Source organism: Mercurialis annua, linkage group LG1-X (genome assembly GCF_937616625.2).
Source record: "Mercurialis annua linkage group LG1-X, ddMerAnnu1.2, whole genome shotgun sequence".
Lineage (NCBI taxonomy): Eukaryota > Viridiplantae > Streptophyta > Magnoliopsida > Malpighiales > Euphorbiaceae > Mercurialis > Mercurialis annua.
Window position 1 is genome coordinate 68,204,411 of NC_065570.1, and position 16,565 is coordinate 68,220,975.

General features: G+C 28.0%; 1 protein-coding gene across 1 annotated transcript; it reads left to right on the forward strand.

The window, feature by feature from the left end:
* The first annotated feature begins 900 nt into the window (after positions 1-900).
* On the forward strand, positions 901-15,542 carry LOC126676871 (beta-galactosidase 16-like). Its single transcript, XM_050371195.2, has 19 exons — positions 901-1,323; positions 6,367-6,462; positions 6,540-6,652; positions 7,108-7,174; positions 7,329-7,421; positions 7,537-7,680; positions 8,235-8,329; positions 8,916-9,024; positions 9,101-9,185; positions 10,039-10,157; positions 10,246-10,410; positions 10,996-11,177; positions 11,776-11,867; positions 12,206-12,315; positions 12,518-12,622; positions 13,025-13,132; positions 13,231-13,373; positions 14,460-14,814; positions 15,294-15,542. Exons 1-19 carry the CDS (start codon positions 1,171-1,173, stop codon positions 15,402-15,404), a joined length of 2,445 nt encoding a protein of 814 aa, XP_050227152.1. The 5' UTR covers positions 901-1,170; the 3' UTR covers positions 15,405-15,542.
* Positions 15,543-16,565: the final 1,023 nt, after the last annotated feature.

Below are 16,565 nucleotides of genomic sequence, written 5' to 3' on the forward strand. Positions count from 1 at the left end.
TTAATTTTTTATTATTTTATAAAATTAAAAAATTAATTAATTATTTGGATGTATTTGATTATTTTTTAAGTTTAAGGATCTATTTGTATTTTTTAAAATAGAAAAAAATATGTTTTAAACTCTTTTCCAAATAAAAAAAGTACAATTTAATGTTTTTGGGTAGAGATGAAACATAAAAACTCAAAATTGGGTACAAATGGTATTTTTACAAAGTCGGGGTATAAACGAAAAAAAAGTGTAAGGTGAGGATTCTTTAAGGAATTAAGCCTTTAATAATATAGTTTCTACTTATTTTTTTCGGATATTAAACTCCCTGGGTCACTAGGGTTACCTCAAATTACATAATGATCACTAAACTTCATTTTGTTACAAAATGGTCACTGAACTATACCTTTTATTACAAAGGGGTGTCACCCATATAAAACGCATCGTTTTCATGCTTAAGTTGTTACGAAAAGAATACTAAAATTTTCATGAATTACAAAAAAGTCATTGAGTTATACTTTTTATTGCAAAAAGGTCACTGAACTATGTACATTTTTATAATTATAGCTTGCCATGTAAGCAAAAACGTTGCGTTTTATATGAGTGACACCCCTTTGTAATAAAAGGTATAGTTCAGTGACCATTTTGTAACAAAATGAAGTTTAGTGATCATTATGTAATTCGAGGTAAGTCTAGTGACCCAGGGAGTTTAATATCCTATTTTTTTCATTCTATTTAAAAATATCTAAAACCGAATATAGCAAACAACAATATTTCTTTCCGGTTTGTTCAATAAATTCAGTTAAATTAAATTTTATATATCCATTTGTGTACGTTAAATTCTATGCAAATATATAATGAGCGGTGCAACACAGTAGACCCTTTTCTCTGCCGGCTCTTACTCCACTTCTCACTCTTATCTTACTCGATCTTATTACAGCTATCTAAAATATTTGGTAATTAAATTTGATTTACAGTGTCAGCATATCAAATAAAGTATCCACCAATATAAAATGTACAGAATCTCCTACTTGGTATTCAAATCTAATTAACTCCCCAATTTCCATTTTTATACTGATACCATTTTGTATTTAGTGGCTTGAGAGAGAAAGCATACATTTCATGATCAGTCTCTGATTAGGGCATAGAGAGAGAGAGAGAGAGATTTTTATATAGCTTATAAGCATGGTGATAAAGTTCATGTTTTTGGTGGTGGTGGTGGTGATAGTTGCGGTGGACGGTGGAGATGTAACGTACGACGGACGATCTTTGATTATCGACGGACAGCGAAAGCTTCTGTTTTCTGGTTCTATTCACTATCCAAGAAGCACTCCTGAGGTATTATTATTATTCATTCTTATTGCATTTATAGGACATTGCGTATTGGTAATATTATGCATTTCACGTAAAAATCAACTGTACAATTAAACATCATAATTTTATAGCGATGGCTATGAAAGAAAATTAAAATGCATGTTTTAGGTCAAAAGTAAGGAAAAAATATACTATCTGTTACTGTTTTTTCAAATCAATATTATAATTTGGAATGAAAATCCATTTGTATGAATGCACATTTTATTGAAATAATAGTTTTTAATTAATTGAGTGATGACTAAAATTTAATATTTATGTGTTATTGAATGAGTCGAGTTAATTCCGGAAAGTTTTTGCATGAGGTCCTTATGTATTCATGAAACCAATCATTTAGAAAAAGATAAGTAAATTTGTTTAATATTTAACCAGTTGGGTCAGAATCAAATAATAAATAGATCCGATCTAGATAAGATTAAAAATTCTATTCATTTTTTTTAAAATTTTCCGACTCATAGGATGTTTCATCTAGCGTTATTTTTTTTGTATTTTCCGACTCATAGGAAAATTCAACTTAAAAAAATTATTAGTATTTTTCACAGGTTTCTTAAGTTTTAATTTAATTAATGATTTTATAGGACAAGCAGTTGAGTTCGTATATTAGTAGTAACGAATAATAAAAAAAAATAAACTTAAAATAATTTTATTTTATTTTTGACATGTATAAGTTTGAAGCATTGTCTAAAATGGATCACTCATTATAATACAGCTGAATTTATATTACTACTACTCCCTCCGTCCCACTTAAGAAGGGACATAGCCCTTATGCACATATATTAAAAAAAAAAATTACTTTTGACTTTTCTTATTTTACCCCTATTAATTATTGTCTTATAATTTGTGTGTAGAGTATTAGCTTTAATTATAGAAAGAGAAAATGAGGGTATAAGAGAGAATTCCTTATAAAATAACACAAAAATCATGAATTGACCTTTTTAAGTGGGACAAAAAAAATTGAGATATGTCTCTTCTTAAACGGGACGGAGGGAGTATATGTTTTTTGATGTTACCAACTGCTTTTGGGATCTCAACAAGAGATTAATAAATCCAAAGCATACTTTAATATAATTTCTTTTACAGTTAGCTCCCAAATATACTTATTAATTTATACTCCTCGACATTTTCACAAATTAAACTTACATATTTCTTTAACTTTCTTCTTGTATTTATTGGCAATAACAATGTTATTACGCTATATACATCTTTGTCGAACGAAGTTCATAGACAATGTGAATCCAACTGTTAACAGTTAACTACAAATTTTATGTTCTTACTTTGTTTATGAAAAATTATTACACGCAACCGTTGTGCCATGTCATTCGTGCAACAAACTAATGATGCGTTAGTCATGTAAAAAAATTAATAATAAAAAAATTAAATAATAGATAAAAAAATCACTATCGCAAATTCCCATTGGCTTGTTAATGCATGGATAAACACTCCTTTGTTTATAGTACAAATTACCGTTGTGCCATTTTATTCGTGCAACAAACTAATGATGCGTTAATTATGTAAAAAAATTAATAATAAAAAAATTAAGTAATAGATAAAAAAATCACTATCGCAAATTCCCATTGACTTGTTAATGCATGGATAAACACTCCTTTGTTTATAGTATAAATTACTGTTGTGCCATATCATTCGTGCAACAAACTAATGATGCGTTAGTCATGTAAAAAAATTAATAATAAAAAAATTAAATAATAGATAAAAAAATCACTATCGCAAATTCTCATTGGCTTGTTAATGCATGTATAAACACTCCTTTGTTTATAGTACAAATTAAAGACTCGTGAGAATGATTAATAGTTCTAAAAAATACTAGCTCAAACATTATAAGAAAATATATAAATAGCTTATTTAAGGATTAATTACTATTATCTCGTGAGTTTAGATTCAAACTCCTTCCTTTTGACATTTTTAAAAATTTACTATTTCACTCTTCACGTTATAGTTTTGTTCAACTACAACCTCCTTTTATAAAGAGATTTCAATTATGTAAAATATAAAAGTAAAAGGGATGATAGTAATTTTTTTAAAAACTGAGAAGGGAAATTGTAGATTGGATATAAACCGAAGGTAATAATAATTAATCTTTTATTTAATTGACAATTTAAGAGAATTCTTCATTTATCATAACTCTTATTAATTAAATAAATTAATTAATAACTTATAAAAGTTTATAAATTTATGATAATGATGTAACTCATCAGAATTTATAATAATTATAAACCCATATAAATTGGAAAATCGTGAGAATATAGTTTTATTGATAATAATTTTATAATAAAAAATTAAAAATAAAAGCTAAATGAGTAATTTGCACAAATTAATTAGAAACTAATGAAAATAATTTGTTGGTCGTCTCACCTATATGTATATATATACATATGTATGCAACTTCAAAGTTTGAAAAAAAAACATTTACATTTGATCAATAATATTTTGGATTTTTAATTTGTTTACAAATAAATCTAGACTATAAGTTATTTACCATAAAATATATATAATTCTATAAAATTTAAAAATAAAAAACCTTAATTATTTATAAACTAATTATACAAATTAAATCTTGTAAAAAAATGTTTTGGTTTGATATTGTCATAACAATTCGGATGTTCGGTTTGGTTTTGACCAAATAAAAATTAATTTGGGTTTAATATAAACCAAACTAAGCTAAAACCAATAGAGAACCAACTAGTTTGATTTGGTGAAATTCAAAAACAAATCCTTTCTCACAAACTTAAATTCGATTCAATTAGAAAAAAAAAGAAAATTTTAGTTCACTTTGAATCGAATACACACTCTACTTTCAACATACTTGGAAAAAAAAAATACTATCAAATGTTAAATATTCATATCAGTGATTACAACGATAAAAATTCAAACCTCAAATATTCAAATTTAAATGTTTAAGTTGTATAGTAAAATTTCTCTTAAAAAGTTATGCTCCTTAATTCATCGGAGTAGTAAAAAATTAGAGATGCTCAATTAATGATCAACTTGTCAATTAATTGACTATTCTTGCTTCAGAAATAAGTAAACAAAAATTGAACTTCTTCTTCCTACATCGGATCATGTGTTATATTTCTTGCTCACTCCCATGCAACTCCATCAATCTGCAGACTTGTTATGTTAAACAAAAAGGAAAATGTTATTTAATCCACCATTTTGTACCTCCTTCTTTATCCCTCCTTACGTGGCAGCATTTAATTCGTCCAATTCCCCTCCAAAAATGTATATCTCAAAAAATAACTTTTAATGCATCCACTAGTTCGTTGCCACGTCAGGTGGGTTAAAGAAGGTGGGTTAAAAAGGAGGATTATATAGCATTACTCAAACAAAAATCATTTATACTCCATCAATTTAATATTAAAATTTTGTCTATCTGAATAAAATTGTTTTGCTAACATTAAACTTTTTATTTTACATGTCTTTATACACAGGGGGTAAAGTCAGGGGGTTGAGCCCAGGAGGCCACACCCTACCCCTCCGACAATCAAGTCTCTAGGGGGTAGCCAAGTGGCTAGGCCGCCCCAAGCAAGCCCCCCTGCTCTGTTGTTGTGTGCAGCAGCAGCCAAAACTTTGTTTTAATGAAACAAAGTTTTTATTAAAAAAATTGGGTTAATAATATTGACTTTTTAAATTTTTAAAAAATATATTAAAATCTTTTAAAAATTATAAATTTATTCCAATTTGACTAATTTTTTGAAAATCTATTCAATAAGCCAATATGATATCTTTTTAAATTAATTTATCCGGATCATGTGAGATCTCAATTGACAATTTTTTTTTATTTTGAAAAAATTTTACATATTCAATTGCTATTTGAGGCATAATGAAATCAGTTTTGGTAAAATGGATAGATTTATAATGAAATTGTCAAATTTGAATAGATTTACAACTTTTAAAAGATTTGAATATATTTTTTAAAAAAGTCAAAAAGATGTCACCATTACACCTAAAAAGTTATAGGGAGCAAACAACAATATGTCATCCAGTCCCTATATTTTGTAAAAAAATCCATATGCCTGGGTCAAAAAGTTTTGGGTATATTTTGTTGCTTAAAACAGAAGAATATGGGATTTTTGAGTAGGGGTGGGGTGAAAACCAGATGATCGAGCCGATGACTTTCAGTCAGTTAGGCTTGGTTTTGATATAAAAAATTAATTTTTAATTATCAGTTTGAAATTTAGATTATCCAAATTAATCAAATCGACTGAATAAACCAAAAAAATGAATTTCTTTAAAAAAATTCTTGTGTTTTTACCGTTTTTAACTGGACCAGAACCCGAATTACCAATCTATTTGATCGGTTCAACTCTCAACTTTTTTTCCTTTCTCTATTAAATCGGTTCGGTTTTAATTAAAATTTTCGATCGATTTGGTTTAAACTATTCGGTCGATCGATCGATTAATTTGACTTGGGGATCGCCAATTTGTTTTTGACCGAACCGACCAAAAACTCACCCCTATTGTTGAGTAAACATACAAGAGACCCGTTTTCTTTCAAGCTTGTAATTCTCGAACTGTAAAAACACTTAAATCCCTGAATTTTTAAATCTCAACTCTTTATTCCTTTATTTTCTAAATTCTTCAATTAGTCTCTGGTCGTTAGTTCTTCTTTTTTTTTGTTCATTTTCTCTACCAAAATCAAACATCATCTGAGTAGGAACTTTTTATAATAATTATTTTATTTATATAACTATATAATAATTGTATTAACTTGAATTTGGTGTCTTTACTAAATGTACTATATATTCTATTGTATTACTTTCTCGCTCCTAAATTCGAATTCTAACCCCGCCAATTTATACAATTATAACTTAAAATATATTACACTTTATATAGATGTTTTTTCGTTATCAATGAACTACAACTCAAATGATATAAAATTGGACAGCTAAGTACTAAATCGTGGGTTCGATTCTTCTCACAAGCGCTCTTTTATTTTATTTTATTTTATTTTAAATGTCCCTTTGTTAATAAATGAATGAAAAAAATGGACAGATGTGGCAGTCTCTGATAGCCAAAGCTAAGAATGGAGGGGTAGATGTGATAGAGACTTACGTGTTCTGGAACCTCCATGAGCCACAACCTGGACAGGTGATTCATTACATATTTTCTATTTTTATCTCAAACTTTCATCCGTTATGGGAAATTAAATGAAATAAAAATTGCAGTATGATTTCAGTGGAAGACGTGATATAATAAGATTTGTTAAGGAAGTTGAAGCACAAGGCCTCTATGTCTGCCTTCGAATTGGACCTTTTGTTCAGGGTGAATGGTCCTACGGGTAAATCAATTTCCACCATTGTCATCTTTTCTTTTTTTTAGGAAATTTTGCCATCTTCAAATCATTACAATTTAAAGTGAGGGCTATGTCCTCAAAAATATGTTTAAATCGACCCAATTTGCAAAATTGACGGACAAAGTAATTTTTAAAAATACATTTGATAAAATAGTCAAGACTGTTGATATAAAATAATATTTTGCGTGTATTTTTATAAATTAGTCCCTAATTTAAATAAAGAATTTTCATACCAACGACCTATTTGATATGGGTTATAACTTAAATAATATAAGCGATAAGTAGTATTGCGTTAAGGTCATGGGTTAAATTTCTCCCACAATCATGGCCATATGTCTCGTTAATCACAAATGTGTATATAAGATAACAAAATTCATTTCAAGAGAAAAGGAATTCAAATATTATCGTACATTTATTTTGAGTTTTTTTTTCTTGTACAGAGGGCTGCCATTCTGGCTGCATGATATCCCAGGCATGGTTTATCGATCGGACAATGAACCTTTCAAGGTATTCTACTGAATGTAGTCCATAAAATCATGGTCTAAATAACAGCAATTTCCGAATGTAAAATTGAAAATCATCTACAAAAAAAAAAAAAAAGTTGTGGACTTGATTATTAATGCTGTAATAATATTTCAAAATCATGGTTAAATAATTATAGGTTGAGATGCAAAAATTTACTACAAAGATAGTAACAATGATGCAATCAGAGAGCTTATATGCTTCACAAGGAGGTCCAATCATACTATCACAGGTTCCGATTTGGACTTAACTGTATATATTTGTCAATCAATAAGTCATTATGTATTTTATCCAAAAATGGTTCCGAATTCCGATATAAATAAATATATGCACATGAATATGAGTAGATTGAGAATGAGTATGGAACTGTGGAAGAAGCATATCATGAAAAAGGACCAATTTATGTGAAATGGGCTGCACAAATGGCAGTTGGACTTAACACAGGCGTGCCATGGGTTATGTGCAAGCAAGATGATGCTCCTGATCCTGTGGTTAGTTTCTTTTTCTCTCTCTATCAAATCCACTTCTATATCAATGTATTGGTTATGCCTAGAACTGTTCGTGGGTTGGGTTTGGACAGGATCAGGCCGGGATTGGACGGGCTCGACCTTTTTAAATGCAAGTTCCAGTTTGGGTTTTAAATTTATTATCCTAGCCTTGCCCGAACATACTATTTATACGGGTCAAACCGAATTTGTGCGGGCCTATCCAAGGCAGACGGGCATGGAACATGTCTAGTTATTATGCCTCACATTTGGACATGTTCAATAGGTCGAGTACTGATTTGATTCATTCATATTCGTCTATTTTGCATTGAGTTTAACATTTAATTTACTATTATGTCTAATAAGAATCTGAATCCACTATAGACTTGTCCTTACGAGAAGATTTAGACTTTTATTTTAGTTAAATTTCACATAATTTCGAAATGAATCCACATCAATTCAATCTAATCTTTATAACAAATGTTCACGTTATTTTGGATGATATGAACAAAGATGTAAGTTGGGGCCTAACTGAAACAAAAACGAGAAGTATTTTTCAGATAAATTCATGCAATGGGATGAGATGTGGAGAAACATTTGTTGGGCCGAACTCTCCAGATAAGCCTGCAATTTGGACTGAGAATTGGACTACCCGGTAATATCTGTAAATACATATATGAAAAAAAAAGATATTACTACATTTATTATTCCATTTAATTGTCTGATAATGTTTTTGCATTATTTATCTACCATATCATCTGGGGAAATTTACCAAAAATAATAAATCGGCAGCTAGAATTAGCTATATACACATATTACATTGTTGATAGAATCTATATGGATATAAGTATATATCTCTGTTCTTTACATAAAATATCATATCAATTGTCAATATAATTTATATTAAATTGCAATAATATAATGTAAATTTTATGTAGTTTACATATTAGGACATAGGCCGATTCGTCATTTCATATTAGATGGTAATATAAAACAGTATATGTATTATTTATTTATCTCTTTATATATATATATATAAAAAGATAAGATCAAATTATGTGTTAGCTCTTTTTTAAGTGGTTTCTAATTGATAAACTTAGTTAGTTGTTTGGTAAATAATTTTTAAAACATAAATTTTTTTGATAGGCTGACTTGTCAATCATTTGATTTTCTTTGTATATTTTTTCTTTGAGCTATTTGGCTAGTTGATCATAATTGAGATAACGTACATTATGCGATAGATATGTAATAAATGGGGAGAATCCACGGTCAAGATCAGCGGAGGACATTGCATTTCAAGCTACACTATTTGTAGCTGCAAGAAATGGAAGCTTTGTAAATTATTACATGGTATTGTACATTTCCTTCATCAATTTCACATTACATTTTTTCATGAAAATGCAAAACCATGGTGTAAAATTTGCAGTATCATGGAGGAACAAATTTTGGAAGAGTGGCTTCTGCATTTACTCCCACAAGTTACTACGATGAAGCACCTCTGGATGAGTATGGTACGTATTACTTAATTTTAGGAGTAATGGATAAAAATAATCCGAAAAATTTCAAATTTATATAACTTAAAATTTTAGCTTAGTTTTAAGATTGACATTAATTTTTGTATGATTTTAGAAATTGCTCAATTTGCATGTCACTCGTATTGAATATATAATTTTTAGAGGTCGTATGTGTAAAAATTATAAACATAAAGTAAAATTTAAAAAAATAAATATATAACTTTATTTGATTCATCACTGAAATAGGCAAAATAATTTTAAATATCTATATATTTGTCTTGAATAATAAACATTTCCTAAGAAAATAATTATGACAATTTGATCCGTCAATTTTGTGACTTGTGACGAATATTATAAGATTCTTAATTTAAACTTATTTTCATGATTTATATATATATATATATATATATATATAGTTGATGATTTATTTTTCATTTTATATAATGATTATTTTGTACAATTGACTTTTATTACAGTTTATGAAGAGTTATGTGGATTTAAAATGAGAATTATGTGCCTGGAAATAAGTTTAAGTTGAAACTATATATATTTGTCACAAATCATAAAATTGACAGATCAATTGCGATAAATTTATTTTAAAAATATACTATTAATTATTTTGGTCAAAGATGTGGCTCTGTAGGATCATATTGTCTTGAAAATACAAATGACACATTACAAATTGAATAATTAGTAAAACTAGACTAAAGTTGATGTTAAAATTTTAAATTAGGCTAAAATGCCAAAAATTAAAAATATTGATTGGAGTTGCAGAAATGCAAAAGGTTATGAATTTGTTGGACCATTAATAGTATATTGTTAATCATTGATTTTTTACTTCTGAATTCAGGATTAATCAACCAACCTAAATATGGTCATTTAAAGGAGATGCACGCTGCAATTAAGCTCTGTTCAACTCCTTTACTATCAGGAGGCCAAGTTACCATTTCATTAGGCCAACAGCAACAAGTAAGAACAAAAATAGTAAATTAATAATAAAATTTAATTAAATGTTTATGAATATAGATTATGATTTGACTTATAATTGATTATGCAGGCCTATGTGTTTAATACAGCATCAGGAGAATGTTCTGCTTTTCTTGTCAACAATGACACTGCAAATTCAGCATCGGTTCAATTTCGAAATAGTTCATATGATTTGCCTGCAAAATCAATTAGCATTTTACCTGATTGCATCAACGTTGCCTTCAATACTGCAAAGGCAATCCTCACTTCTTTTATTTAATTTTCGTAATTAATATTTTCTTTTCATACATTTATATAACTCGTATTTTATATTAGCGACAGAACCAAGAGGAGGCTTATCCCTTAACCATCCGTCATCATTCGTTCCATTACCATATTTTTCCTTTTAATTATTTTATTTTGCCTTCTTTTTCTAGTTATTAGCCGCTTTTCTCCTCTCTCGCCTTCTTTCCTTCATAGATCAATTACGGACATTTAATTTGTATTTGCTACATTTTGATAACTAAACCTTCATTTTTACAATAACGAAAGATTAACAAGGAATTAAGACTAATAATTGCTCATGTAGCAACGTGATCAACTTGGCAAAGTTGGATAACCACATAGTTTTTCCTCGCGACATAAGCGATGATTTGTCTAAATTCCTATAGTAACTTTCCGGTTTAAAAACTAAAAGTTAGGCTATTAAAATGTAACATATTGTTAAATTGTATATATCAGTAGCCGTTATATAAAAGTTCTGTAATTGAGTAACCGGAAGAAATTGTAATCCGTCATGACTTATAAAGGTAATATTCTTGAAACTTTTGCAATGAAACAGGTAAGTACTCAATACACTACAAGACGTATGGTGAGAAAGAAGGTGCTAGATGCAGCAGAATCGTGGCAGCAATACGAAGAACCGATTCCTAACTTTGACGACACTACCATAAGATCAGAAACTATATTGGAGCAAATGAGTACTACAAAAGATGCTTCAGATTACCTCTGGTATACTTTCAGGTAAATTTGCAATACCCATACAGTTTGTGCATTCAGTTTAAACCGAACCAAAATTCTCACTTTTTTCAAACCGAACTGAATTTTTAAAAAGTGTAAATTTTCAAACTGAATTGAGCCTAACCGGTCAAATTTTTAGGTCGGTTTGGTTCGGATATATTTTCTTCCGTTTATATTAAACCTAACTGGAAATGTTTATAGTTAAAACAAAACCAAACCAAACATTTAATTTTTTGTTACAGTATCAAACAAAACCAAATTTGGTGGTTCGGTTTTTTGATTTCGGTCAATTCTTACACGCTCCTGCTTACTATTCAATTGTACATTCTAAATTTTAATCAATTCTAACTTTTAAGATCAAATAGATCCATAAGTTTATAATTTCAAATCAAATTGATCCAAACTTTTTTTATTATTCCATTTTGATTTAAATTTATTTAATCCAATTTTAGAAAGTTTTCAGTCTATTTGACCTTAATTGATCAAATTGAATCTATTTAATCACGCAGTGTAAATTAGGAATTGGAATGACCTTTATCTCATTATTCTAATGAGTTTCTCAAGTATTCTTTGAAATGTAACATGTGATGTTGAATTATAGATTTCCGCAAGAATCATCTGATAACCAAGCAGAGCTAAAAGTGAGGTCTCTCGGCCATGTTCTTCATGCCTTTGTCAATAGTCAACAAGTAGGTGTGTTCTGATAGTTCACTACATTATGCTTCTTGAAAGTGAAATATTTGGATTAATTTTATGTTTTGGCACTATATTTTAATTTCAAGTGAAAATATAATGATGTTTTCCGACTAAATTAAGCCGATATGATAATAATTGAAATATATTTTTAGAATATGATGTCACATCAGTCGTCTAAATTCAAGTACTTAAAGATATCTAAATTAAAAATTAGATATCAATTTGAAATATGTGATAGAATATAGGTAGCATTCAAGTATCTAATCCAAAAGAGTTTCTAGTATATTGTGTCCGGTTATAAATTAAGTTGAAAAACTTATTTTGTTCTGTTATAGGTTATGCTCAGGGAAGTCACAGCAATCCACAATTTAATCTCCAGAGTACAATTTTTTTGAATGAAGGAGTTAACAATGTCTCCTTGCTTAGCGTGATGGTCGGAATGCCGGTATTATCTCGATCAAGATTACATTTACAATATTCACATAATATATATTACCAAAACTTCTCAAATTCTATGTTTCGTTGTTCCGTTCCCTTTACTCAAAAAAATATTATTTGGTTCATTTTTCTGTTTTGGCAGTTCTTTTTTCTGACCTTCATCGTTGGATGATGATGATGATAATAATAAAAAATACATTTGTTAAAAGGATTCAGGAGCATATATGGAAAAAAAGGTAGCCGGATTAAGGAAGGTGATGATTGAAGAAAAACAGGGTAACAAGGATTTCACCAACTATTCATGGGGATATCAGGTATTCTTCAAGATTCTAATCATATCATTTTAATGATGCTATTGAGTTAAATTTTATATTCGGCTTAATTGTAAATTAAATTACGAATTTTAGTGCGAGTTTATATAATATATGAAATCAAAAATTTGATACATTCGGTTGTCAAATTTTTATATTTTGACAAATCTGAACATCAAGTTATTTTCCATTGAAATTAACGATGTGAACATTAAAATATGAACTTTTTCGGAGCCACATAACTTTATTTTAATGGAAAATATATCGGTGTTTTGATTTACTAAAAATATTACGATTGATTTTGCAAACTTTTAAAGTTCGTATTGTAATTATAAAATATTCAAATAATTTTATTTTTTTTGGCAATTAACTCTTTATATTAATACTCGCTACACTTTGATCCAGGTGGGTTTAATTGGAGAGAAGTTACAAATATTCTCAGAGCAAGGTTCAACTCAAATTCAGTGGGCTAATCTTTCTAATAATTCTCACAGTCCACTCATATGGTATAAGGTACTATTCAATTTAATTATTTTGAATTATTATTAGTAAATTTAAATTACTATTAGGGAAGTTGTGATTGGGTTTAACTGATCATGCATGGGTGACAGACACTATTTGACGGTCCAGTAGGAGATGCACCAGTGGCTTTAAACCTTGGTTCCATGGGAAAGGGTGAAGCTTGGGTTAATGGCCAAAGCATTGGAAGATATTGGCCTTCGTATCGTTCACCAGATGGATCTTCACAGTTATGGTATGACATGACTGCTCAATTAGAAAATTTTATTTTGTTTCACAAAAATATTACCTCTTTTTAATTATAAAATTCACTGATGTGAAAGTAATCGACCATCTATATTGCTCATAAATTTGTTAAAATCTTACAACATCAATAGTTCTTTCTCCTTTTCTCATTTGCCAATCCTTTCCAACAAAATATGTGCTCACTTGGTTCAAAAATGTATAATTTTAAAAAAGTATATTTTTAAAAAATTAATTATTGAAAAAATTAATATAGATAAAATCAATATTAAATGTAGAAATATAATTGTATTTTAATTAATTTAACTAAAAAAGTAGAACTTACCTACGTTTTATTAGAAAAGTCATTTCTCTAATTAAAGGGAAGTCAACCCCTCAACTTTCTGAAAAGTGAATTAACAAAAATGAACCAAATAAAAAAAAAGCAATTTTCCGGAAAATTAGAGTTTCTTAATGAGCTTACTCCAATCAAGTGAGGCCAAATTTTATAGGTTGGATGTCCATTTTTAAATTTTTATAGTCTCTAGAGGGATTAGTTTATTATTCAATTTTTCTAGTTAAAATAAAGTGAATATGTCAATAGTTTCATACATCACTTATAAAATACACATATGATTGTCTTTCTTTTAAAATTTTGAAAATATTTTAAACTTTTGAAACTATAACTATAAAGAATAATTGTAGAGAAGGAAAATCATGATCTATATATTTTCTCCGGCTGTCAGAATAATATATATTTTGATATATATATACCATTATTTTTAAATAAAAAATAGCCCGGATACTAAATTATAAAAGTTAATGATTACTTTTATAAAATTGTAAATTTTATATTTTATTTGTAAATCACGCTAAAATTTTGTAATTTAATTTATATTTAATCCTATTTATAATTTATTTTTGTAAAGAAAATACCATTTCACTTTTTATTTCAACATTTATCTTTTTAGAATTTTAGAATTTTTATGTGTGTGTAATATAATTCATTATATATTTGATTTAACTAAGGATTTTTTTATTTTAATTTATATGAAGAAGAAATAAATAAATAAATCTAAAAAACTTTGGTTGATCGTAGGTACAATGTGCCAGGATCTTTCCTGAAACCCAAAGACAATCTATTAGTCGTATTAGAAGAATTGGGTGGGAACCCTCTTGAAATATCAGTGGACAGCGCATCAATTTCACAGCTATGCAGCCACGTCAGCGCCTCTCATCTGCCACCTGTGCTAAGTTCATGGAACAAAAGCAGCAATACATACAAGAAATTGCAGCATAGAAGGAAGGCTTCAGCTGAATTGAATTGCCCTTCAAATTCCAAAATTTCTAACATTTTATTTGCAAGCTATGGCACTCCACTTGGTACCTGTGGTGGAGATAGTTTTGGTGTTGGAATGTGTCACTCTTCTTCTTCAAAATCCATTCTTCAAAAGGTAATTATGCTTTCCCACATCATTACTTACATAATATAAAAAATTCTACCAAATCATATAAATTTAGAGTAAATGTCCTTTAATTTGTATTTAATTAATCTAAAAATATAAAATATTATCCTTAATTGATAAAACAATCGAGAGTATTTGTCCTTAATTGATCAAAATAGCTGAAAGTGAATTATTTGACTCTAAATTACAAATTCTGAAACCGGATTGACCTTCACTAATAATTCATTGATAACTAAATTTAGTTAATATTTAATTAATGTATTATTTAGTAATTGATTATTTTTGCTCAATTACATTTTGTATCATGGTGTTAATAAAAAGTTCTATATTTTATTCATCAAAAAACAAATTCTATATTTTACATGGTGAAATAAGTTCAAACTAAGTATTTCTCGAAACGTTTTGCAAACTTTATAAACTCTTTTTATTAGTGAGTTTTGATTGTGATTTGTTGCAAAACTTATCAGGCATGCCTGGGGCAGAGGAGGTGTAAGGTTCCTGTGTCCAGTAAATACTTTGGAGGTGATCCATGTTCGGCAAATGAAAAATCATTGTTGGTAATTGCACAATGCAAATGATAAATTTTTTTGTATTTCTTGATTATCTGTAAATTTTTATATTTTTATGGGAACCCCTTAAAAGTAAGGGGACTGTTAAAGCCACAAACCATAATGTTCATTTTTATTTAATTTAGTTCCCATCAAATTATCAATTTATTACTTATTGTTTTTATTTTACAAAGGCTTATATTCTTAAATAGTTCTTAATTTAAAAGTATGATTCATAAAAAAGAAATTAAAAGTATGATTTAAATTAATACTTAATTAAATGGATGTCCACATATTGCACATATCAAATTAATAGTACATAGATAAGAGAGATTTTTAAGTAGACTAAGTCTACCACGTCATCCGTGTACTAGCCTATCACATTATGACACGTCATTAAAATAGTGGTACTATCGTAATTTTATTTATTACTTATTTACATTTTTGAATAGTAATATTACGATAGTGCTATTATTGGAGGAGATGTCAGCTGTTGAAGCGACGAGAACAATGGGTGCAAAGGTGATACAAAATTGGTGCAGAGGCGACGACAATTAAAACTTTTTATGATTAGAGTATGCGATAGAAAAAATAAGACTTAATTTCTTAAAAAATCCTCACCTTACACTTTTTCTTCGTTTATACCCTGACCTTGTAAAAACACCATTTGTACCCAATTTTGGGTTTTTATGTTTCATCTCCACCCAAAAATATTAAATTGTACTTTTTTCATTTGGAAAAGAGTTTAAAACATACTTTTTTCTATTTTAAAATATACAAATAAATCCTTAAATTTAAAAAATAATCAAATATATCCAAATAATTAATTAATTATTTTTAATTTGATAAAATAATAAAAAATTAAAAAAATTATTATTATTTTTAATTTTTTGTCGGAAATATTTTTAAAAAAAAATTAAAAAATTTTAAAAAAAATTCGAAATATTTTTTAAAAAAATTTAAAAAAATTATTATTATTTTATTATTTTTTGAAAAAGATGGTATTTTTATATTATTAATAATATTAATATCTAATTAGTATATAAGTTAAAAATGAAGGATTGTTTTAAACTTTTTTTCAAATGAAAAGAGTACAATTTAATGCTTTGGGTAGAGATGAAACATAAAAACTCAAAATTGGGTACAAATGGTGTTTTTACAAGGTCAGGGTATAAACGAAAAAAAAAATAC